Source organism: Astatotilapia calliptera, chromosome 20, assembly GCF_900246225.1.
Source record: "Astatotilapia calliptera chromosome 20, fAstCal1.2, whole genome shotgun sequence".
In the NCBI taxonomy this organism is placed as follows: domain Eukaryota; kingdom Metazoa; phylum Chordata; class Actinopteri; order Cichliformes; family Cichlidae; genus Astatotilapia; species Astatotilapia calliptera.
Window position 1 is genome coordinate 8,051,451 of NC_039321.1, and position 26,523 is coordinate 8,077,973.

At 40.5% G+C, this 26,523-nt stretch overlaps 1 protein-coding gene across 2 annotated transcripts; it reads left to right on the forward strand.

Annotated features, from left to right (window-relative positions):
- Positions 1-210: 210 nt before the first annotated feature.
- Positions 211-26,217, forward strand: LOC113013101 (inactive dipeptidyl peptidase 10). 2 transcript variants are annotated; one of them, XM_026153718.1, is made up of 26 exons: positions 211-1,097; positions 6,530-6,644; positions 7,976-8,071; positions 8,251-8,345; positions 9,879-9,950; positions 13,836-13,888; positions 14,485-14,566; positions 15,029-15,149; positions 15,229-15,383; positions 15,670-15,767; positions 15,935-16,058; positions 18,364-18,405; positions 18,486-18,590; positions 19,212-19,303; positions 20,122-20,169; positions 22,141-22,259; positions 22,352-22,399; positions 22,700-22,798; positions 22,879-22,932; positions 23,073-23,139; positions 23,276-23,470; positions 23,570-23,624; positions 23,719-23,818; positions 23,927-23,985; positions 24,725-24,797; positions 24,896-26,217. In XM_026153718.1, the coding sequence occupies exons 1-26, from the start codon at positions 846-848 to the stop codon at positions 25,111-25,113; spliced, it is 2,637 nt and encodes an 878-aa protein (XP_026009503.1). In that variant the 5' UTR covers positions 211-845; the 3' UTR covers positions 25,114-26,217. The 2 variants fall into 2 exon arrangements, with proteins under 2 accessions (XP_026009503.1, XP_026009504.1); XM_026153719.1 differs by lacking the exon at positions 22,879-22,932 and having other exon boundaries at positions 212-1,097.
- The last annotated feature ends 306 nt before the right edge of the window (positions 26,218-26,523 follow it).

A 26,523-nucleotide genomic window follows, 5' to 3' on the forward strand; every position in this document is an offset into this window, starting at 1 on the left:
ATACCGTAAAGTAAAGACCCTATAGCTTTCTGGAGAAAATCCCCCAAATCAGGCAGCCCAATTTGTGCAAGCACTTTAAAGAAAAAAACAACAACTCCCTTTTAACAGGACGAACCCTTCTGCACAACCAGGATCACAGCAGGGCAGCTAAGAATTTTACACTGTATATCAAACTCTTCCGTGTCAATTTTTGATTATTGCTTTGCTTGAAATTAATTATATATTTTAATGTTTTTAGAGCATAACGTCCCAAAGGGCTTTCGCTTAGACTGTGTTTATTAATTTTTATGCATAATTTATTATTGAAATTTTTTTTAAATAAACCTATAAAAATAACTATCTTCACCTTATAATATGGGTATGTTTCTATTCGACAGGAGTGCAAATAGTTTCCCTTTTTCCATAATAAATGTGTTCTGTTCGACCCCCTAAAACACACATCCTTAACTTTTAACTTTTCCAATCATACTTTTAAAGCAATACTATTCTTCTCTGGCCATATTATATTCATAATTGTGTATGAGCTAATCAAGTCATGACAGATGGGCTAAATGTGTCTATAGAAAGGTCCTTGCCTATTGTGGTTCTCCTTATATTAAAATAGGCGTTCACTGCGCTTTAATTTACTTATAGAGGCAATAGTCACGCTATTAAATTATAGCACTAACCTTTACCTGTGCTTTTACGTTAATCTGGCTTATATCACCTCCAACATGTTTTATTGTTTTATAATTACGCATTTTAAAGGGGGACTGGAAAAGCTGAACAGCTGGAGTCGCCTACGGTTGTATTTACATGCCCAACAATGTTTTATCATGATTAATAGCCTAAAAACAGATGAGTGAATGAACGAAAGGCACCCAACCAGAGAGAAACTGAGGCGGAGAGAGACGTTTAGAGGGAGTGGGTTGGTTGAGTGTGGGGAGGGGGACCACCAGCCCACCGAGGACAAACTTGCAAGAAGCAGAGGATACAGAAAAGGCTCCGCAAGACAACAGTGCAGCAGCTCGGCGAGTTTTGAGGCTACAGAGGCAGAGCAGAGCTTGCAGCGGATAACAATGATTGCAACAACTCAACAAAATATGACCACGGATCTGGTATGTGTGCATTTTCTTTTGTTTTGTCCGCACTTTTTTTTCTTTCTTTTTAGATTCAGAGCACGTGTATGTGTGTGAGAGAAGGGGGTGTTTTGTGATGTGCAGTGAGGAATTGGTGTTTTTGCCTTTTCGCCCGTTCACACTTTTCTTCGTTAATATCCATCACCTGGACAGGCTTGACTCTGTGCACTGCGGTGCAGGCTGGGCTAACGTCCGGTCGTTGTCACTCCTACATTGTCTTTCTGTCCCATGCAGACTTTTTCAGCAAAATATCTGCACCAGAAACAATGCCCATTCCTCCAACAGTCAGACGTGAGAATTTGTTCTAAGAGACTGTCCCCTCCAGCGTGGACCTGCACAGTGATAAAGAGGCAGGCTGCGCTGTATGATTGATCAGCCCTCTGCTGCATAGATGTGTTGTCAATGAGCAAAGATTATGAGCCAATATCTTCTTTTTACACTTTAAACCCTTGCTAGTTATGGCACATACTCCATAATATCTGTAATTCTGATTCCATACAGATTCCCTATTCAAATGTAACATTCATGTATTTTCATGAGTAGACAGTTTTGCCTCTAAACAACTTGTGAGCTCACTGATATGCATTTACATGTAATGTTATTGCACAGGATGTGATCTGCAAGATTAATTTCTGCCTTTCATTCACCGATGGTGTGTAAGTGTGGTTGCATTATAAATGGTTTAATGTAAAATTGAAAATACACGTAAGTTAGGTGGCATCATTTGTAAACTCTGAATTTAACCCTTAAATTAAAAAATAAATCTTGAATTATTCAGGAATTTTTATTGGCTGCTCTTCAGCAGAGTCCATTTTTAAATCTTGGCAAGTCAAATAATGAACAGGTCAAACTGTCACTCTTCTTGGGAAAGGGTTTCAATCAAGTGGTCATTAGAACAGGGCTACCCTGAAGGTGAAAGTGTTCAAGAGACTAGATTGAGTAGTCTAATTATATCTAATTAGTACGTAGCCTATTTGTGATACAGATCACAGAGATGTCTGGCATTAAATGACACACTAATATTTAAGTCTTTTACTTACAAGCTGATGAGAGGAAGTATTAATGAAATCATAGTCTAAAAGAATCTTTTATTATAATCCTTCTGCACTTTTGTCTCTTTCAGAGGGCCACAAACGGCTGTGAGGCTTATAAATATTCCATTAGCTGCAAGTGACACAGCATCTCAGTGCAGTCTCCAATCAATATGCGAAGCAATTAATGAGACAATAATATTTGTTCATTTTCAATAAGAGGGTTTGTTGCTGCTTCACTGGGTTATAGACTCTCACCTGTCTCAAGTCAGCGAAGTTCAAATACTATTGACACTATATAAAGCCTAGTATTACAAGACTGCAATCTACAGCCTCACGAGGCACCACCTGTCTCTTGGCCTTTGGACCAGAAAAGAAAAAAGTGAAAATGACTTGTGTCGTGTGTTGGTGTGTCAAAATATTAGATAGAGAATGTACAAAGTGGATTGTGGATTCCACTTAATGTGACAATCATCAACAAAATAAAGCATATTTGTGTCAGAAAAACACAGCGCTTTGTTTGTGGTTCAGTAAATCCCTGCCATTAAGGAATGCAACTAGCAGTGACAGCAATATTTTTTATCCTTAACGCTGGTTAAGTGCCAGCATGACACTGGGAGCTCTTACACTGAACCTATTACGTGTATATCATTTGCTGGTATCCCTTTAGAGCTTGCTAAAAAATGGCATGTTCGTTTTTTTTATTTGTACTGTAACTCTATATCTCACCCGTAGCTCTCCCACATGTGTTTCTACTGATGCTGCTTATTTCCTAAGGCAGGAGCTTGGCCACTTTGAGTGGCTGGACACGCTGAGGAAAAGCTCCCTTGTACAGCAACCTTTTGTACAGTAATTTTCGTGCGTGTGATGGGGAGCATGAAAAGAAGACAGGGCAGCCTTGCAGCAGTAGAGGCTAAAGCAGCCTTTCATTTCACTAAGGCTTTTGCTGCATTGTCTGGTAATAGCCTCGAGGGCAAAAAGAATTGCCCTGTTCCATATGGTGTCCTACCACCTTCTGTTTTTTTTGTGGGGGTTTTTTTGTGGGGGGGGATAAGAAACTAAAAATCATAATTCTGGTGCAGTGAGTTAGAGCACTGAAGTTCATGAAAGACAGCCTTAGATACGGATCAGTCTTGATGTCATTACTACAGCAGTTTGGTTACCATTTATTCAAACTATGCTAAAGTTAGCAGTCTGCTCTAATGATGACTTTCATTTTTAATGAAGGGAAGGGGAAATATTGACAAGATAATGCATATGTGGGTTATCTGCAGATGTCCCTTGCAACCTGTTATTGTGAATCCTTAAAATCAGGAAGCTTTTGTTTATATCGAGGGCTGTATGTGACTGCCAATACATCTCTCCCTTTTATATGTTGGTAGTTATTTCGTTGATGCCTTCTCCAATGTTTTGTGTGCAATAAACATTACTGGCCAGTATTAAGGGATGGGGTGGAGTAGGGTGGGTGCCCGGAGGTATGCAAATCTACAAGCAGAATCCCTGAACAGCCTGCATTGGTTTCTTCATTCCCCTGCATGTGATTTATTGTTGGATGCCGCAAAGACACAGAAGATGGAGTTAAGGAGGTCTCCTGAGCCTAATTTATGAATTCTGAGCGCCGCCTGGATTCTGCGCAACCCAGTTGTGGTGCATGGCTGTGCAGACTGAGTAATTGTGTTTGGCGTGACTTGCTTTTGTAGTGTGCAAACTCGATCAATACAGTTCAAATTGTCTGATTTTGTGTGCACTTCATTGAGGAAAGGGGGCCAGTTTGTTTGTGTGCAGGTAAATAAGCAATTGCTTCTATTTAGTGTAAATTCTAAGTCAAAATGGTAGAAGGCACAAAACAGGCTTAGTTTTTGTGAGGTTCTTCCACTAGGAGCTGTCATATATTGCAGGAAACAGTGTTTAAGGAAGAGTGTCTATCTAAAAGTTTTCTCAGTGGCTGTATTCCCACTGTTAATTGTTTCCCATTGGACCTTGTACACATTATTGATTCTATGATTTGGCTGAATGAAAAGCCTGTGGCTCTGCTGGCAAATGTAAGACCTCTCTCTCTCTTCAAATTCAGTTCTGCATGGTTCGCCAAAACTCCTCTCACGGGGATGCCTTCAGGATGAGTTATCCACAGAGGTATTGCCTTTGATTTGCAATCTTGCACCCTCTGGTGTTTGACTGACACCACATCCCGGATTCCACTCCAGCTCGTGTGGGATCACGCAGGCTGAATAAAAAGACTGTCTATGTGTGATTCAGTTGTGGTTTGGCTCAGCAGAAAACCCACATGGAGATATTTTTGCTTGTCCGTCAGGGTGCTGACTGAGATAAACCTGGTCTGTCATACAGCTTGTCATCTGTTCGACTGTGACAGCAGTTTGTGCTGCATTAGGTTCCCACATGCTTTGTGACCAGCAGCCAGTAGGCACTAGCAGCTTCGCCAATGTTCACTCTGGGGATTCTGCTCAGTCTGTCTGCTCTGTACCTCATTTACAAGCGTGACAAAACTCCTTATATACTGAAATCTGGGATTCTCCCTGTCTGCCTTAACAACAGCGCGACCTTAATTGGAAGTATAGCTTAATGTCTGTGCTCAGGAGAATAATAAGAGCTGTGCATCTCATTAGGCAGATGTTCCAGGTCTCATATTGCTCATATAAAGAGAGAAAGGACGTGCAAGTGTAGTGGTATCAGTTAAGTGAAGACTTTAGTTGAAAATGCCTGTTTTGACTGAAATAACAATGCAGTTTTATTTTATGCTTAATAATGACTGCATTTTACAGCATATCCACTGTTTTCTTATAGACCTTCAATTTTTTTATAGCAGTTTTTCAAACTTTTAGCCAAAATTGCTAACTGTGCAATATGATTCAGTAACTGTACTCTACCAAAGTCTTCACATACTATAGGTTTTTTATCTACCAGAAGCAGACTGGGGAGCAATTGTTAACCAAGAGGGCAGGAAAATGTGATAAAACAGTGTTAGACCAGGCAGGAGATACACAGCCTTCAACATTAATCTCCTAGCTCTGGCCTGCACAGAAAGTTCAAACATCGCTTACAAGTTGTCCCTTCAGGTGTAACTGGTTTTAATTTTGAACATGTTACGATACTGCAGCCGAGCAGATCTATTAAAGATGAGACCTTGGCAGGAGTTTTGTGCTGGCAGGCCCTGAGTGTGAAAACATGTAATGTTTTAGAAAGTGGTAAAAAATGTGTCTCAGAACTAAACTTTTGATGCAGTTGGACCCATAAAGAAACACACATGGAAATGAGTTTTTCCAGACATTTTAACTCCAGCTATGTAAGTACATCGTCAGTTTTCAGCAGTTTAATAGACTAAGTATCGGGGGCTTTAAATCAGACAGTGAAGAGAGGTAAGGGCACATGTGTGGGGGAGAGAAAGTACTAAGATATTAAAGGCTGATGTCAAGGATAGTATGACACAGAACTGGGGCATCTGGTGTCATGCAGGGAGCACGGAAGAGCAGCAATCTGTTGACCAGTGCACCCCATATGCCCTTCTTCCGCTGCCCTCCTCTTGACAGCCTGGTGGAAAGTGATCAGGACCAGCGAGGTTTTGAGGGCCAAGTCAAAGGGGTGAACAGAAATAATGAAGCCTGAGTTTTATGGCTGCTTTGTGACTGAACTTTCACACTCCAGCAGACGCGCGGCTCCAGCAGTGCCAGCAACTCATTATGAGGGGAGCAGGGCACAGCCTGGGAATCACACACAATTGTGTTTAATTGTGACTGATACTGATGCAGGCTCATTCTATCAGTTTCCCCTGATTGCATTCGGAGGGTACACGAGGACTAGAATCTAAAGTTTGAAATTTTTTTCTCTTGGTAATTGCTTGTTGTTTGTTGCTCATCATATTATCTTCTTCTTCCTTTTATTGCCTTTTTAACAACTTCATCCAGTGCTGTTGTTTAAATCCCGACACACAAAGCAGCTCTTTGGAGGTGAAGTATGAGATAGCTTTTTTTTTTTTCTATAAATGCACACAAGAACAACACATTTCTCAACAACTCTTTAACTCATCCCCCTCTGTTTTAGCTGTACCACATGGCCCATCAGTCATGTAACAGGTGAAATGAAGCAGAGATAAAAAAAAAAAAAAGAAAAAATTACGGCGTGGCTAAAATTGGTGCCGCAATTAAAGACATATCTCTCATATGCAGCAATTTTGTGCTGTTCTCATATGGAAAATTGGTGTAATTCAGTGAGAGCCCTACGATGCTGAAGGCTGGTCTTAGCCCCCTGAGCCTGTCGGGGAGAAATTTCTGTGACTGTGGAAATGAAGCAGCACTAATGTCCTCCTCCTCAGCTGTTCTCGCATTCATCACAGTGTTTGTGTGTTTGTGTACTCTTCAACATAAGGACCTGGGCAGTACAGATGGTCCTCCGAGGAACTGGAAGGGCATAGGGATCGCCATGGTGGTGATCCTAGCTGTTATGTCTCTGGTCATTCTCTCCGTCATCCTCCTCACACCTGGTAAGAATGTGGACAAAGAAAATGGTTAAAATAGTGGGAAAGATGTTGGGGAAAGTAAAAGTATCATAGCAGAGAGGAGATGTTTTAAGGAGCACTGAAGAACCTCTAATGCAGTGCTGATTGCATACACTCCTCATAAGTCTATAGTAGGGCAGGGAATATATGAGGCCAGCAGCCAGGCAGCTTAGCTTAGTTGCATAAAGACTGGAAACAGAGGGAACCAGCTGCCTTCTTTCCAGAAGTAACAGGATCCTGCTACCAGCACCTCTAAAGCTCACTAATTAACGCTGTCTCTCCTGTTTGTTTAATCCTGACAAAAAAACACAGTGTAAATACAACCGTTTATGGGCTTTTAATCTAGGTGACAATTTCTTGGCCCTGAGCAGTTGCCAGGCAACCAAGGACAAATTCAGGAAGCTATACAGCCAAACTAGAGAGAACATAAAAACCTCCAAAAGTGACTTCTTGGGTTCACATTTTAGATTCAGTAAAGATTAAACAAACAGGATATATTCTGTTAATTAGAGCTGCTGGTAGATTGTTATTGTCAGGCCAGGTTAGCGGTTCCCCCAAGGCTGCTCAGTGAATATAAATTCAGATCCAAGGAGTCCAAAAAAAGGAAAAGGGCGTTGTTGTAAATTGCATTTTAGTAGTGGTAGGTATTTAATAACGTGGAAAATGTTTAATGGGAAATCATAAAATGAGTTGACTCAAATGCCAAAATATCCCTTAAAGCACCGTGCTATGATTTAAAGGTCCGACTTTGTGATGGTTAATAATAGATTAGTTCACACACTCAGATACTGAATTCAATGACTGAGTGAGGTGGCTTCTTTGGGCTACTGACAGTTCTGCGTGGACAGCTCTGGAGTCTCATGAAACTCTTAATGTTCTTCTTCAAGAGAGGAGAATTATTATTAAATTTAAATAGCAACATGGCTCCATAACTGAGACTTATGTGGTAATGAGACATCTGCCCTGTGCTCATAATATGGTAATGACACGTACAAATATTAAATGCACCAATGCTCCTGTAGCTGTACTGTGCTTGATGCCATACTGAGTCCCTTTAAAGAACTGAGATGTCTGTTTTACTGCTGATAATTTTAGGCAAGCTCGCAGTGGTACTCCCCCCCCCCACATCTTTACATTATAGAAAAATATTCCACTGAGTGTTGCAAAGTAATAACAGTAACTTTGAGTATGCAAAATATGAATCCAAGATGAAGCAGGAATGTAGGCCAAGTTGCGAAAAGCCTCAGACTTTGCATTTCTGTAAACAAAGGAGAGTTTTTGATGTGCTAGTTATCGCTGTCTCTTTGCTTTTAAAGACGAGTCTCACTTGTTACTTCGCTCCCATCTCACGATGGAGGACCTCGAGAGTGAAGAATTTAAGATTCATAACCCCTGTGTGGCATGGCTGAATGGTAAGGATCCATATTCTCACTCACAAATCACTCTTCATTGATAAAGTCCTCATAACAGTCTGACGCCTCTTTAATGAGGTCACCTACGACTGAGCCACTGGTTTGCAGCAGCAGCCACTGGTTCTGTTCTTTCATTCTAATAGCACAAGACCTTCTTCTGTGAACTCAACCTTTTTTAGAGAACGAAGTTGCTCTTCGCACCAGAGAGGGACATGTCCTGTCGTTCAGCCTCACCAGCAACATAACCACAACTCTGCTGGACAACAGCTCCCTGGTGAGTAACAGGAACACTAAACTTTTAGAGAATAGATTTCAGTATACACAATTGATCATATCCACAGAGGCCTGGGCACACTGATGCTCAAATAGACAGATTAAGAGGAGTATGCTGTATTTCCCACTGCTCCACATCCCACACTTCAGACAAAAAAAGATTTGGAAGAGTGACAGCATCGTCTAATTTCCCCCCCAATCTGGCTGCTCTGTGAGCCCTCAATACGAGCCTTCAAAGAGAATTTCCCAAGCAGGGGCATCATTTTGAACGCCGCCTCTGCACGACACTGACAGACTTATGTGGGTCATTGCCGAGGAGCTTAAAGCAGGGCTGTGCTGTCAGGTTGAGAAGTCACTCCTCGGTTTTGGGATAGAGCGTTTTTTCATCTTTGCTGCTGTTTCCAATTCCAGAAAAAGATTTTTTTTTTGGTATGAAGAAGTATACAGGATTTCCTTAAATAAATGAATCGCTGAGACAGATCCACCTAAATATAGTGTCTATCCTTAAGATAAAAAATTCACATTAAATCAGTAAAACTTTATTTCCAAGAGTTTCGTACCTGTATAAGAGACAATGAAGAACGAGTGAATGAAGATTTTAATGAAAGCAAAAACATGGGAAGCAAAAGCTAGATCACCACAAGCCTTAAACACATGGCACATGTTCTCATGACACAAAACTGGCTTGTAAGAGGGATTTTTAATTAAGTCATGAATTATGGAGGAAGTCAGTAATCTGAAGAAGGAATTAGTGTGACATGGAGTTTTAGCTAGAAAATGTCCTCGAGAATTTTAAACTAAACTATAATCGTCCCACAGCTACTTGGTTTAAACTAGAATATAAAACATTAAAACTGTCGAAATGTGAAGGAGAAGAGTAGATTAATGTTTGAAGGTATGTAGCTTTTTTATAGCACTGAAGAACAAACAGTAGTTTTGGTTATTTGTGAGTTTTCTGTGTATATCTTGTTACACACTGAATAAAAGGACTGAAGAAATCTTTGTTTTAGTGAATACCACAATAGTGAAAAGAAGACTGATATTCTGTCGGCAGTGATTTATATTTGATGGTCTTTGGCTTTGTTCTGGATACATGAAAGGCTGGAGACCCCGTACACAACAGAGGAAACAAAAATTACAGGATATATGACGGTTATTAAGTTTAATGTGTGTGTGTGGCTCAGTTTATTCAATGTCACTTGGAAATACACGTTATTTCCACGTTATTTACATCATATTCTTTCCTCTGTGACTTTATGTGGCATTTGCAAGATGTGCAGAAATCACAAAATTATAAATGCATCATCGGCATCATAATAATGGGCTGCTTATGTTTCCAGTAAAGCAGCTATAGAAAGTACAAGACAGACATGATTCTTGAGGAAAAACTCGACATAAGAGAATAACAGTCACAGGCTTTATTTGAAATGATAGAAGGCAGTTAAAAGTGGAATTATCATACTAAATATTCTAAAACATTTTGGAATGAAAAAGAAGATTTTCTAATAAAGCGTTGTTGTCTTTTTTTCTGTAGGACCTGACCACTACTCAGTTCCAAGTGTCTGCAGACAAGAGGTTTGTCCTCTTGGCATATAACATTCGACCGGTAAGTTGCCTTTGAATGACAAGTGGGCTCAGACTTCCCCAGAAAGAATCATCAATCTTATCCAGAAATTATCCAGGGTCATGAATTATCCACTAGTATCAAAGACAAGCTGTTATGACTCACAGACCACCATATGTCTGACAGGCCACTAGTGACAAGCAAAACAATTGTGACATGCATCCTGATCAGAGCCTCAATGAAAAAACGAGGAGAAGAGCAAGAACAGAAGGAGTGTGAGGAGAAAAGAGCGTGTGAGTGAGCTCATTTATGCAACTGCAGCAATCTTCAGCTCCATAACACCACTTGCTCGATGACTGGGTTAACATATGAGGGGCTGAATATTTAAACTGGCTGATGGCACGACGTGCAGGGAGTTGACGAAAGCTTTGAATGTGATTGCCGTGAAGAGTTTAGCACACAAGTGCAAATGGGGGATGGGGAGATCAAGGAGATGAAGAGGTGAAGTTGGAGCTGCAGTAATGAAATCACCTCTGCCTGTTCGGGGGGGAGAATTTTAATGAGAATCTGACGAGAATCTCGATTGCAGGTGGTTTCAGATCAGCGCTGGGGTGGAAAAAACACAGATCTTTTGCTCACTTTACTTTTAACACCGCGTAGCTCTGTGTCTCCACCCCCCACCAGCCACCTCGCTCTCTAAATGCCCTCATGGTTAATAAATAGGTGAATCTTTCTTCAAAGGGAAGGCAAGTTGTGTAATGTGCAAGTAATCGATGAGGCAAGAAAACAGAATTAGGAGGAAATGAAGGCTCTCAGCACATTTCCCTGAGTTTTTATTAACAATCTTTAAACAGATTTTTATGCTTTCTCGGTCTCTTCTTTATTCAACCTCACAGCCTTTTCCATTTCTCTGGGTTTCCTTTAGAGACCTGCTTTTGCTCTAATCACTGCGTATCATATTTTCTCTGTGTGGGGGGAACGAATGAGCCTGTTGCTGTGTTACAGCATCATCACAAACACAGTGCATCCATTCTAACTAAATTATTGAGCGGTTAGTGGGGATTCAATCAGCTTTCACACATTTCTATAGAGAAAGGGCTCAGATCCGTGCCCAGATTGTGGGTTGCTTTGGTTGATCGTACTCTATGTCATTAGCATACTTCCTTTGATATCAGCAGGAAATGTCCTGTCTAATCTGTATGCTCAGAGTGTGCGCATACTCGAAGAAATCAGAGACAATAGGCATGGCACCTGGAATCGTTTGTTTATTTAGAAATAAATTTCTGTGTTAGCATGGCTGGCATATTGTCAGTGTGCGCGGGGGCTATTCCTCCTCCATGCTCCTCTTTTCTGTGGCTGCCTCCTTCTTTCTCCTGCTTCATCTTCCTCACTCTCACTCACTTTTTTCTGTCTATCTCTGGGGGGATTTGTGCTGACTGAAGCAGTTTGCGCCAGGCAGCGGCTTTGCCGTTCAGAAGAGCAGATAGTGGTAGGGAATGAGAGGAAAAAACACAGAAAGCAGTGGGGAAAGGCAGTAACGATGGAGGAGTTTGCAAATGGGATATGCATCGCTTGACCTTAGATACAATGCCCAGTTGAAATTAGTCAGAAAGAATACCCAAAAATGTCCGAGATACTAGAAGGAGAGAGCTGTAGTAGAGAGAGAAATGTGTGTGCAGGCTATGTGTAAAGTTAAAAGGCTTCTTTGGATTTTGTACTACCTCTAGAGGCTTTAGGGGAGAGTTGTGCCCCGTGAGTGAAAATAAATGGATTTTGATAAGAGAGTATGTGCATAAGTCAGTTAGGGAATTTTTCCACACATAGGAACAAGAGAAAGCAGGTTTCCTACAGGAAAATATCTTTTCTTAAAGCTTATTTGAATTAAAGAGGTTTGCCTTAAGAGTTTCTTTTCTGTGTGTGTGAGAGCAGAAAGGCAAAAAAGAGAGGACGTACATATTTTCAAATGAGTGATGTTGAAATAGTTCAGCGGCGGTGGAGGTTACCAGGATTGATGAGCGGAGGCAAATGAACCGGTGCCTGCCAAGACAGTGTAGTTTCGGGACAAATAAAAAGCAAAGGGAGTTGGGTCTGCACTCTGCAGCAAACCCTGATGGGTGCTTGTATCAAAGGCAGCGCATTGTGGGGCTGCTAAGTAATGCATGTGAGGCAGGAACAATGTTGAGAAGGAAGGATGCTATTATCTCCGCATTGTGAGTTTTACGTAGTACAAAAGCCTCTAATAACTGTGCTCCTGCAAAGGGTGCTGTAATCTCTATACGCAGTCTTTGTCACATTATCCAGCAATATCTTCTGAGAATGTAATCATGTGTTGTGCCCATACCCCCCTATTTGGCAGCATGGAGGGGGTGGGTAGTAAAAGGGAGGCTGACAGGCAGCACGATCTGGAGGATTTATGATATGTTACTGGCAACCACATTAGAATTCACTCTGCCTCTTTATGACAGATGCTCTCACTCTCTCTTTCTATTTATCACACAAACACACAATAACACAGAATCTGCCAGTGATGTTAAATCACAAGCAGAATCTTTTGGTTTCTAAACAAATCACAAATAGCTGATTTGGTATGGTGCTGACAGCAGTGCTGCCCCCTTTGGTCTTGAAGACTGATACCCCCCTTTAACGTCCTGTCGCGGCTCCTTTCACTCTATCTTCTTCCCTCACTTTCCCTTTTGTGTCCACCACTTCATGTTATCCTCTTCCTTTTCTTGCTCCTGTTTTGTGTTGTGAACAGCTCTTTTTCTGCTCCACCTAATGCATAGCCCCTCATGCGCAGCCGTTATGCTACAATCAGATTTCGATTTCATTTAGATAGCCTTAAAATTTATTTCCACTCCTTTATCCCTGCAGCTTTAGCGCTGTGTCATTCCATTCATGCATTTTCTAACAACAGACAGCACTGAAGAAGGGGGGAAAAAAAATCCAATTTCACTACTAAATGTGTTGTATAGAGGATGTGACATTTAATTTCTTTAGGGATTGGTTTTCCAGGTGGCTGGGGCCCTTAGTGGCCAGTGGGCAAATGCTGCTTCCAACTCTTTGCTTGAAAAAAGAGGTGTGCAAATCAATATTTTGCCTTGAATTCATTAGCTATTGCTTTGATCAGTTGCAGTTAAGAGACACACTTACATGCACAAATACGTTCACACACGTGTTAATTTAATTATTCAGAGCTTCTGATGCTTTTCTAAGGTTTGCGACACAGCTGCCAGCCACTATAGAGCTCAGTGTGAAGGATATTAACCTTAACGATGCTGTTTAATGGGAATGTCTGTCTTCATTTTTTGTGCTTTTCTTTCACATGCCATGTCTTTGGTGTTGTCTCTTTTGCTCAGTCTTGAAGGTCCAACTTTCTCTTATTCACTTGAGATCTCAGTTATGATGTAATATGGATGAAATTGCTGCCAGTAGTTTAATGACTCCTGCAAATTAAGTCCATATCACTAAGACGTAAAGATGTGATTGGCTCAATAAAAAGTAGGGGAGTGTTAAAATACCATCTACTAAAAATGATTGCATATGCAAATACTTACAGCACGAAGCAATTTTCCACTTCCATTCTAGCTTAGGTGAAAGAATAATATTAAATATAACTATTATCAGTGAAATATTTATAGGCTCACTAAACCTTTACCTTTGTAATTTTGGAATAAAATTATGCTGCTCCTTTTTGCCAGGTAATAAGCCACTTGACTCAGTCTTTGCAGTGATTTCAGAAGCACTTAGATGATGCAAACATAGCTCCTTGTTGCTTACGCTTAACTGTAAAATTTTTTTGTCATAATATTTGTCTCATTTGCATTTAACCTTAATTGTACATGCTCAGGTGCATGTGTGAGCACTAAAGTATGTGTTTTCATCTATGTGCGGCACACCTTTGTGCATGATATCCTCTACCTTTTTCAGGTGTTCTCTCAGTCCTTCACTGCCTCCTATGCTATCTACAGTGTGGCTAATGGGTAGGTGGAATCATCACTGCTAATGCATGGGCTGCACTGGGCATGAGCGTTACCAATGCAAGCAGACCTGCAGATTGGAAAAAAAAAAAAAAAACTTTCCCCAAAGCGTGTTTCATTTGAATCAGTATTTCATGTTTCTTTCAGACGTCCATTCATTTGTCAGTGTTCTTTCCAGGCTCTATAAGGTTTGTATTGTACTTCAGATTTCACTGCCTGAGAATCATATTCAGCATTATCTCTGGGAAAAAAAACTCTTTGGTAGCTGTGAGTGATCCCTTGAAATTCTAAGGAGTTATTCTGAAAAGGATTTCTGGAGGACCTGCAATATTGCCCGAGTATGCCTTGGAGAAAAATGTTTGCCTGTCCTAAGGAAATAAAAAAAAAATTGTGGCTAGAAATATAGAAAAAGAAATGTTGCACTCTTGCATGAATCAGCCCCGTTCTCTGTTTCATTTTCCCTCTCTGCATCTTGCCCCTTTGTTCTCACAGTGCAGTAGCTCCCTCAAGGGCAGGGCTTGGATGGACCTTGGATGGCTTCAAAGAGGAGAGTGTTCCCTAATGGAGGGCTTATGTTTGAGTTTTTGTGTGTGTTTCAGGGATCTGCTTGAACTCAGCCCTCCAGAGGGGCAGAAGGCAGCATTACAGTACGCTTCCTGGGGACCTCAGGGGAACCAGCTGGTAAGTGAGGGCCTTACTCATGTGTTGTCATCTGCATCAATTAAAACTGTCAGTATGGTGGAAGTGTTTATCACCCTTTAAAATCTATAATAATGCTGAATGCCTCCTCCATTTGACATAATTTTATTCATCATAACGTCAAAGGTACAATATCTTATACAATGAACTCCACCTGAAGTGGCTGTCGCACTGTAATGGGGTTTTGTGCTCATAATACATATATAATTCGTCTACCTGACCTGCAATGTAATTGGCTTTTGCTGCTATGTCAGTGCTCATCTGCAGCTTATTAACTGGCAAGTGAAGATGTATTGGCTCCCACCCGTGTGTGTGCTAGCCAATGATTCATTCATTCTTGGAGGGTGTCCGCTTCTCGAATCATGGAGCCAGCAATGAAGTCTGCAACCTTGCTGTCTTTGATAATGGATTGGCGGTGCTTTCTGTCTGTGCTGCTCATGCCAGGCCTTTGTGTTTGACGGAGATATCTACTACAAACCGAGTGTGACCAGCGAACCCCTGCGTCTTACATCCACTGACCAGGAGCAATACGTGGTGAACGGCCTCTCTGACTGGACTTATGAAGGTAAAATGTAGTTCACCTGCTGACTCTCCAGATTCATACTTTTACTTTGATATTACAATAGTTCTTTCTTCCAAAACAGAGGAGGTGCTGCTACAATATGCCACCCACTGGTGGTCTGTGGATGGTGCCCGCCTTGCATACCTCAGCATCAACAACTCTGTTACACCTGTGATGGAAATACCTCATTTCTTAGGTGGTCTCTACCCCTCCAATGTGCTCTTCCCTTACCCTAAGGTGAAAACAGCTAAGCACTTTGCAGTCACCAAGTGTAGGCAGTTTAGAAAAATGCCACTGTTTCATCATTTGAAGTTGAGTTCGCAAAACTATAAAATAAACTATAAAGGGGAAAACAAAGGGTCTTTCTGAAGCTGCTGTGCCTCAGCCTGAACCAAAATAGCGGACTGACAAGTAGTGCAGTAGGTCTCTTGCTGTTTGCATGACTAAAAAGATTTGCTTTTATAAAGAGCATTCATTTCATATTTTTTAAGTTTATTTTATCTGGGGGGGGTTTTCTTCACAGGCTGGCTCAAGTATCCCATCAGTCAGTCTGTTTGTGGTGAATCTGTATGGTCCAGCTCACACTCTGGAAATGATGCCTCCGGACTCCCTCAGAGCCAGGTAGCACACCTTCGTAAATGCTGAAACAGAATAAGCCTTAAAGGATTCAAAGCACACCTGAAATTACTACACGTGTCCAAAGTTTTCTTGCTTGTTTTTCTTTTTCTTTCAGTTTCTTCGCACCACTTTCTAATACTTTCTTCATGTATCCTTTTTTCTTTCTTCAGAGACAACTACATATCCATGGTGACTTGGATCAGCAGCACCCGGCTCGCAGTTCGTTGGCTGAATCGTGCACAGAACCAATCTGTGCTCTGTGTTTGCGAGGCTACCACAGGGGCATGCTCAGAGGTGAGCGGTCATCACTTGTTCCACATTAGTAATCTGAGCACCTTCTGCTGCAATATACAGCTGTAATAGAATTTTTTGCTTCATTTACACAGTGTTGGGAGTTAAGATTGATTTCCTTAAGCTCCCAAATCTCCACTGACTGGATTAATATTTAAGGTCATTTGCTGCATGAGAAGAATTTTCAGTGATGTACTGCAGTATTTTAGTCCTGCTGCTCTTCTATAAATCCTCACAGATCTCACTTCAATATTCCAAAATATTATATTAAAAGGGACCTATTTTAATATTTCCTTCTTGTCATGTATACAGTACTGTGAAAAAATGTTAAGCGAGGCCTCATTTTGCTTCCAAGGCGCCAGACTCGCTTGTAACTTTTTGAAGAGGTCTTGAGCAAGAGTTCTCCAGGTTTTCAAAGTAATGTCTTTTAAAGTTTTTCTTTGGACATTGGCGGCTTTTTCCCTCATTTTCCGTTCGATCCTTGTACCTGACCGTTTTCAGAAGAATCTCTGTTTGTTTGTTAAGGCAAGTAACACAGAACGATGAATCATTCGAGCATAAAAGCGGCATTTAATTCAAGGGATGAACCACTGCTGTGTCTACACATAGCAGACAACTTAGCAAATAAACGAATTTACTTGTATCTCTGGGGACTTTCCTACTAGCAGCCTGTCCCGAGAAGCACAATTTGTTCTCATTTCCCATCTACAGAAGATGAACAGAAAGTCATGTACTTAGGAAATTGTGGGGAAAAATCCAGCAAACTCCTGACACAGGACTTAAGAGATCTATCTGGCCCTTCAGTTCATCCATCTACTGTTCACTGAAGCTTCATCAGAAATGGTCTCAGTGGAAGGGTGGCTGTCAAGAGTTTTTTTTTTAAGGAAAGGAAACAGAAAAAGAGGAAAAAGTCTGAGGTTTGTCAAGTTACAACCAGTGGATTCGATTTTGAAAATTTTGGTTCAAATCATCATCACTACAGTCTGATAGTTATAGAAGAAATGGGACTCACTCCCAAGGTGTAATATAATGACGATTTGTCACGTCCCGTGGTGTTCCTGTGGAACGTGAAAGGTGTCCGTCCGCGTTCTCAGGCTACGCGCCGAGTTATGGATGTAATCCAGTAGAATGACACTCCGCGGTAATATACGTTCCAGCCATGTATTCCAGCCCTTACCATAACCTTATCCCTAACCTTAAACAGCACTTTAACGATGTTAGATAGTGTTTCCCAAAGCCATTTAAGTAAAACAAACGTAAATGTGTAGATTCATTCCAAGCGGTTCTCATGTTTCCTCATTTTTCCAGTCACGTAATCCAGGGACGTGTTGGGTGGCCAGAAGCGTAATATATTGACGATTTGTCACCTAGCGTAAAATGTTAAGCTTTGGGAGTGAGAACATGTTGTGGACTGATGAAGACAAATTCAAAATATTTGGTTTGTATTGTCATCAGTATGTATAGAAGGGGTCATGTGAGAGATCAAACAGTGACTGTCTGCAGCTATAAAACACAGTGAAGGCCTCGTCATGGTTTTGGGCTGCCCTTCAGCCAGGGTTGTTGGAGATCTTATCGAAAATGAATTATGAACACAGAAAAGTACAGATTTTGATCCACCATTTAATACCAGAACAAATTATGTTTTTGACATATATACTGTATTTCTATTTATGTTTGCATGTTTCAGTACATTGCTGCATCTATTTCCCATTTTCCCAGAAAAATATGAGGAATTGAGGGGTGGCTCAAGACTTTTGCATAGCCCTGGAAGCCAAATCCTGACGTACTAGAGTGCTCTAAATGCTTGGTTTCTCGAAGTTTTTTTTCTGTGTGAGCACAAAAGCCCCGCCCATACAGTTCAGACCCTGTGTTTGTGAGGGGCAAGCAATCAAAAGAAAGCTGGCTTAAAGGAAGAGGAAAGGGAGCTAGAATGACTTGTGTGTGACAGTCAGACGATGTGTTATCAGAGGTTGCGCTAAAGCACATTAACAGAATTGACTAATCCTGAAGGCTAAAGAAAAAACATTAAAGAAAAAGTAAACATTAGAGAAAAGTTGAAAGAATGTAATCCATATTTGTTCAGTGTTTACTGCCCTCTCCTCTACTATTATCTATCTCTAATACACTGAGAGCCTCGGGTAACTCTATTCAATTAAAAAGTCTAAAGAATAAAAGCTGAACCCTAACCCACAACAATTTCTATTTTTACGCTATTTTCATTTGCTTTAGTTCACTTTTGTTGGTATAAAGCACTTTATAACTCATATAACTAATGTTTTTCTACCTTATCTGAAATTAAAATTCACAGAAACACAAGATGGCCATGGACATAATGCAAAACCAGCGACAGGTATGTTGTTCTTTTGTCCTATGAAATCTGTTCACTCCTCTTCTTCTGTCTCTCTTTTGACTGTGTCCTTTCCTTGGCAGGATGTGCCACTGTTTTCAGCAGACGGCTCTGTTTTCTATACCATCCTGCCAGCAAAACAAGGTGCTCGTGGAGAGTTTCGCCACATTGCTGGTCTTGCAGCCCAGGTCAGTTTTGGGAGGTTTTTAAAATAAGCTGTTGTTAACATTTTGGGGGAGGTCACATAAACGCACTGTGATTGCTAATCTCTTCAGCATAGAAGCTAAAGTGTGTTTTTCTCACCGTCTCCTCCATTTCTTTCACAGGCAAAGCTATTTGATTGCATTTATTTTCCCCCTAATTATACAAACAATTGAGTCTTTATCCCCGGAGTGATTTTGCAGATTAATATTTTCTTGGTCCTTCGCTGTTTTTATCTTTGCAGTTTATTTCCATTTTACAGCTCATTCATCTTGAGCAGGGTAATTAAACATGTTTAATGATGCTTTATAAGAAACATAAACTATGCAGGAGAAAATGATCTTTTCAAAGTTAACACCTTTGTAGTTTTTGGGCTCATATTCTGAGGTTTCTCTCCTATATCTCTTTAACTTTAGTTCCCCAAAAAAACGTAATAATTATAAGTACTCTGCCTGCACCTCCCTCTGTGTCAGTTTCTTCGATTGAACTTCATGACCCTTTCTTCGTGTTTGTTGTCGTCTTCTGGCGCATTCTTGCTGTATCCTTCTGCCTATTTTTAGTCAGCGAAGGTGTCTACTTCTTCATCTCTGTGTCTCTGTCTAACGCAGCTTGCCATCCCCTCTGTCCCTCCTCGCTTCTTGACATCAGGGAGCTGGGATGTCACCGTGCTCTGCGCCCTAGACGAGAAGGCTGGAAAAATGTATGTGTGAGCCACAGTGTGTGGTGCTGGGGCGAATACGGCTTTATCAGTGCTCTGTTTCTTACCATGAACACACAAGTGACAGCGGGTATAGTAGAGTCGAACACTGGCCATAATTATGCTCTGTGAGCTGAGAATAAGTTCTAGATGTGTCAACCTCTGGGGAGCAGGCTCTTTTATCAGGCTAAACACACGTGATTGTAATTAAAAATAACTAAAATGCCATTTTAACATGTAGGATTGATCTCGGTTAAATACCCCAAAGGAAACAGCTTTAACTCTGACTTTGGAAGGCATTGCATCGAATCTGAAGAGCGTAAAGGATTACTTAGACTGGACCAGAGCAGATTATGGCTTAAATCTGTCTTTATCCTGCTGGGGCCAGAAACCCCACATGAGCTGATTGACTGAGGTGTGAGCATGGCAGACAAGCAAAGAAAGGCAGTTATTTTCAGTCTCAAAGCCCCCAGGTAGCTGCTTTGTGCCTGAAGACAAGTAGTTCTGACTTACAGTGTTCTACTTACATTTGACACAAGTGTACAATCCTATGATTACATTTATACAGGAGTGGATGGTAAGCATGAGAAATACTGTACTGTGAGAAAAATCATCATTTCTAATTCTGCCTTAGAAAATAAATATGGCTGATTTTTTATTACATGCTGGAGTATGTAAATAGCTGTAAATAGATTTTTGTCATGAATTATTGATATCTGGAATAATTAGGATGAAGCAGGGGCTCTCAGATGTTATCTGCAGTGCTAGGACTATACTGTGAGTAACGTGCTATAACTATGATTTGTTTTTGTCCTCCTCAGCTATTTCCTGAGCACAGAGGAATCCAGACAGAGCAGACACCTTTACAGGTAATGTTTGATCTGAAATTGTAATTATGGTTTGTAATGGATTATGATATATAATGGTTTGAATGGGGGTAAAGGCCCAGGGACCCAAAGGGTAGGCAGACCTTGATACGGAGCCTCTGTTTAAAGTGATGTTTGAAACCATTGAAAGATGAATGAAAGATTAAAAACCACTCCAAAAACACAAAGAGTAGTTCTCAGCTCAACTACTAATTAGAGATGTACTCCAAAACCAACTAAAATTTCGCAGCCTCACTTCTGGCTGTTTTGAATAACCTGCTTTTAACATTGTTTGTTGTCTCATGCCTTGTGGTGACCTTGGCTACCATTAATCCTTTGCAAAAAAAAATATTTTCATTTAATGAAAATAAACTTATCAGTTGTCAGAATCATTTTCTTAGCTTCATTTCCTTCTCTGACTTTAAGAAGGTGGTTCCCTCATTCATTTCACACTGGCTGTATAATTCTTTATGTACGTGGCAGCTAGTCTTTGCAGTCACCTAAAAAATGCATATTTAATTAAGACGTATTATCTATATTCACCTCTCTGCATTTCCTCACAGGTGATCTTAGTATTGATGTAAAGATTTTATTGCCTGTTTGTAAAATCACTGTATGAATTAGCACCTCCTAACCTCTCTGATCTTTTAACTCCCATCAGACCTTTGTTTTACTTTTTTCTTATTATTCATTACTGTTGCTCTTTCAGCTGGAGGGCATATTGGTCAACTTCTGTTGTTTTTCAAAGTGCTTAAAAATAAGTACCTGACTCTTGACCAAAGACCTGTTTTTCTATGTCTAGGTACAGAATGTTAATTCAGGATGTCGAAAATACACCCAAAAATACAAAAGTTACTTTACAGTACTTTATATTGCTATAGCAAGTCATGTTATTGTGGAACCTTCAAGATTAAACGTTGCATTAGGAGAAATGCAGTTATTGATACATAAAATGAAACTACAAAAAGGTCACTTAAGTGTTAAAATTGCTTGTCATAGACACTGACCTGATGCAGATTTTGTGCAACATTGTGGCAGTAGTCAGGGTAATTAGATATTTAGCTTATTAACATTACTTGTTCTAACATATAATTAGACCTATAGTCTGCTGCTCTGTTAGCAGCTCTGTGAGGCTGTTCTTATTTGCTAACATTTGCTAATTAGAAGATAACACAAAGTGCAGCTGAGGCTGATGGAAATGTCATTAATGCTCTGGGAACTTGGCCATAAACCGTGACAGACTTAATTTTTTATTTTTGCCTCAGGATGTTGCTAAATGAGAAATTAGAGGATGACCAAAGTAATTTTAATTTATCTCAAATGCAACATAAATGTCTAAGCCAACTTTATCACAATCCGGGCAATAGCTGTCAAGATACTTTACTTAAAACCAAAGAAAGTGGTGGGAATGTTAGCAGGATATCATGTGGGGGTCATTAATGTTTCTATAAAATTATCAAATAAAGCTAAGAAAGAGTAGCTGCACATTTTTGCATCAGCTGTATATGAGCCACACCAGCTGCTTGGGCCAGAGTCATTTAAGACAGATGATCTCACCTATGGTAAACCACTTGTCTGTTCCCTCATCAGCCTCCTAGCTTTCATATCTTTTTTATGAGCTTACATACCTTCGGGCTTGGGGAAATGCTTCACCATTATAGAGAAGGGAAGATGGCTTGCTTAAACTTTGTCTATGATTAATACTGTATGAAATTTGTAAGCACTGTGGTGGAGAGACATTTAGAGACTCAACACTGCCTAACAGAGCAATCTGTATAACGACTTTTACGTCTAACCTTATTGAACCCCATTTGTTTCTGAAAAGTCAACTCTGTGAACAGTCTGTCTCTTGACATTGACATTTTCCTTTATATTGCCCCAGTCATTTGTCCCACTCCTGGAGCAAATCAAACTGCTTTAGACTTTCCTGTTCTTTTGAAGTGTGATCAATAATCTCTTCTCTTTTTTTCAAAGCGTGGACTTAGATGGAGTGTTTCAGCGCCAGTGCATTACCTGTAACCTCATAGATGGATGCCGTTTCTATAAAGCCGTTTTCAGCCCCAATCAAACCCACTTTACACTCTACTGTTTGGGTAAATCACCCACGCACGTGCATATTTATACACATACAGGCTTGCATTGCTCAGACAGTTGGTTTTATAATGTCAATTTGAAAAATCCACAGGCCCGGGAATCCCTAAAGTGACGGTTCACAGTACAAAGGAACCCTCCAGTGAGTGTTAGATCTTCTTGTCTCAGTAATGGTAAAGTAATACACACATATACACATACACACCGGCTGTCTGCAGTTTCCCCAGACAGCCTACAGAGAGCAATACATTCAAGCAGAGCCTAAGTGTAAATCCATTACTGTCATGCTTGTGAACACTGCCCTCTGCTTGTGGCTCTCAGTTAGAGCCATTTATGTGAAGATGATATGGAACCAGGTGGCATGCTGCGGCTGTCTTGATGGGGGAAAAACATTAAGACAGTATTGGGGGGGGGGGGTTTGTTTGTCTTTTAATCTCCACAGGGTATGTCGTCTTGGAAGATAACAGCCGTCTGTCTAAAGCTCTGGAGGACAAACGACTCCCTGAGACTCTGTTCAGGACACTCTCAGCAGATAACCATGGTACCGCAAAGACACCGCTGCACTTATTTGTTAAACTCTGTTTGAAGAAGTATACTTAAGCAATCAGTTAATATCATTAGAAACAATGGAGCACTGGCAGAACAAGAATCTCAGCCTGGAAGGGACAACTGTAGTTAAGTATTGACCAAAGCAGTAATTCGTTTTAATTGTTTGTGAGTGATAGTAAAAATGTCCTTCGGTTGGGATGTAATTAGTAACTAAAAAAATAAATGCAGACAAATGTGTTTCTTCAAGCCCCGTTTCCTTTCTGTAGATCTGCACCTGAAGCTATCTCTGCCTCAGGGGTATGAGGCCAACCTGCACCCTCTCCTCATCATTGTGTAAGTATCATTAAACAAGCTTGATAAATGTCAGCTGCCATTTGTTTTGCAACCTGTGACCCCTAATCTTTTGATCGCTCGTCCGAGACTAACAGATTTCGCCACACTTGCTGATCTTATTCCTCTTGTTGTTCAGAGATGGCATTCCTGGCAGTCAGTCTGTAACGGAGGAGTTTGCCCTCGACTGGCCTCAGGTCTTCTCCAGCATGCACAATGTGGCCTTGGCCCGGGTGGATGGCAGGAGCGGGGTTGGCCGTGGACAGAAGACCACTGCTGTGGATCCGCGCAAACTTGGCTCAATGAGAGTCAAAGATTATCTGGCAGTTATAGAGTCAGTCCAATTATGCTAAAACAGAAGCATTTATAGATTAAATATAAAAACAAATCTTGGTAGTTGAAAAACTAAAGGTCTTTTACGTTGTTTCCGCAGGTTGTTAATGCAGCTGCCTTATATAGACGATCGCCGGATGGCCCTCTATGGAAAGGTTATGGCACTTTTCATTTTAGACATTTATTTCCTTTGGATGAAACTCATCGCAGATATAATTGATGTTAACACGTTTCATTTTCTCAATACAGGCATTTGGTGGTTATTTAACTCTCAAGATGTTGGCAGCAACAGATAAGCTCTTCCAGTGCTCAGCTGCTGTGGCACCAATAACTGACTTCAGGCTTTACAGTGAGCAGAGATCTTGTCATTAACTATTCATGTAACCGGGCTACGAAAATTGTGTCACAGCTCAGAGGCTGTTAATTTATCAGAGAAAAAATTTTCTACTGTTTGAAGGTGCTGCATTCTCGGAGAGGTACCTTGGACTTCCTGCAAAGGAGGAACATGCTTACTTGGTGAGACTCTAAAGTTAGTCTAGAACTGAGACATTCAGGAGTCTCAGTGTGTTTTGATGGGTTAAGAGATAACTTGAAGTTGATTGCAAGTTAATCACTAATAACTAAACCATTTTACCAAGTTGTTAATAACAATTTATGGTCATTTTTGAGACTTTAGTTTGCAGAGCTGTTGAATTGTACTGTGTTCCCTCACTGATTTATGAATGGTGCGAAATATTATAAATACATTGATGATAGAATTGTCCTGAACAAAAAACCACAGCCTCATGTAAGATTTCAAACTTGAATAACCACCCTTTAACTTTTTACCCTATTAAGACGACATTTAACGACCTCACCAGTAACCTTAATTATGAGTTTTGACATTTCAGTATATGATATGTATCAATAAATACATGATTTGATGACCATTAGATTAGTTTTTACTGTTTGTTTTTTTCAAAGATAGCCGTCAAGACCACCCTCACTTACTTCTCATATAGACACAGTAATTTTGCTATGTAAGCAACCCTGAAATATGACAGAAACCCAGAAACTGATTGTTCGGTTCAGAAAAGAGCTTAGGTCGTTTAAGGGTTACTTCTAGTCTACTTTCAAGGGGTAGAGAGTTAAACCAATACTAAACATTGAAACTTTTTTTTGTCAAGGAGGGATTTACTGCGGAGCCAGTGTGTTAGACTGCTATTATTTCGCTTAGGTGTACCCAATATCTCATCCCCTTTTGCAATCTTTTCAGACTGCCTCCATGCTGGAGGAGGTTAACAAGCTGAAAGATGAGAACTTCCTCATTCTGCATGGAACTGCAGACGGTGAGATCATGTTCATTTTATGAAAAATGTGACAGCTATATTTTTGAGGGGTAAATTTTCCTTACATTATTTGTGGGTTTGTGTGTATTCATCCAAAGCAAGAGTACACTTCCAGCACAGCGCTGAGCTCCTGAGCCGTCTGGTAAAGGTGGAGGCCAACTACTCTCTGCAGCTGTACCCAGATGAAGGCCACATCCTGAGAGAGCCCCGCAGCATCAAACACTTCCAGCGGACAGTGGTGAACTACCTCCAGACCTGCTTGAAGCACAGGCCCCTCCTAGATTCCATAGAGGATGAAGAGGAGGAAGATAACTGAGCCCAGCGTTCCCCTTTCTTTCTTCTGAAGGGACACTCTAAGGATTGTATGCCATCTAATGCATTACCTTGAGTCGGATATCAGGCGCAAGAGCACAGGAGTGGGGACCAATCGCATCAGATCACCTCTTATAACTTCTGGAAACATTGATGTACTGTATAATGTGTTGCACAGTTCCTGCTGTTTTAATGTATGTTTGAGGCCCTATTTGTTTACAAAATTCACTTTAGAAGATGTGGACTACTAGACAGCTAATGATTCTGCTGAGAGTTTACAAAGATTTTAAAACATGCATGTCGTAATGGCTGCATGATGTGGATTAGTTTACATTGCATTTTGGGTGTTTTGCTGATTTTAAATCTTGCCTGCAAAGGCAAAATCTGCCAACAGCCGGGAATACACGACGCACTTTAAAGGAAACTCAGTGTAAGAGATGAATCAGCCTTGCATGTTTAGTGATTTGCATAAAATGCCGTTAAAAGGCTTAAAATCACCCCATCTGAACGAGTCGAGTCTTACAAAACCAAATATTTGGGACAGCTGTGATGCAAGATGTCTGCATCACAAAAGTTAAGTTACAACACAAGCTGTCACCACTGGTCACTAAGCTATGCATACTCTGCACAGTATTTGAGGTTTCACTGTAAAATCAGTTATTTCAAGTTCTTTTTTTATGTAGTGTGTTCCCGGCTTAAATAAACTAAGATAAGGATCATTTTTAGTGTGCCAAATACATTTTGTGGACTTTATCCACTAGTTTTGTTTGCATTTTGTGATTATGAATGACTTTGAGGCTGAGCGTATTTATACTAAATGCTCCAGTTTAAGAATGAAAACAACTGTAGGCCTGTGTACTGTATTTGGAAGTGCAGTACATTTCTGTTTTGATACATTTTAACCATTTCTTGTGTATTGCACAGTTAAATTATTCCTTGAAACAAACTGTTGAGCCATTATGTCACAGTCCACAGATGCTGGGCCTGACCATCAGTCTGTCAACCATGCATGCAGTTGGTATGAAAAGAATGCCATTGATTGTAGACAACCAGCTATTCCTTTCCCCATAAATCCTTGAAAATAAAGTTTCCCATTTTACAGTGAAAATACATTTTTCTTTCTTTGCTAGTAATGAGGAAGTAAGGGCAGCAATAAAGGGGATGAAGAGTGGAAAGCAGGTTGTTCCAGATTACACCCTTTTGGGGGTATGGAAGAAGACTAGGAGAGAGCAGTGGACCTTTTAACCAGATTGTTTAGTATCATGTGGAGTATTTCTAATGTTAGGGAGTGAGAGGATCCTGGAGGAAATGAGAATAGCTACTGTTATAGAGTTTAAAGAACATGGATAGTGTAGTGTATTGTAAAGTAACTGCGGAGGGATAAAGCTGATGAGCTACACCATGAAGACATGAG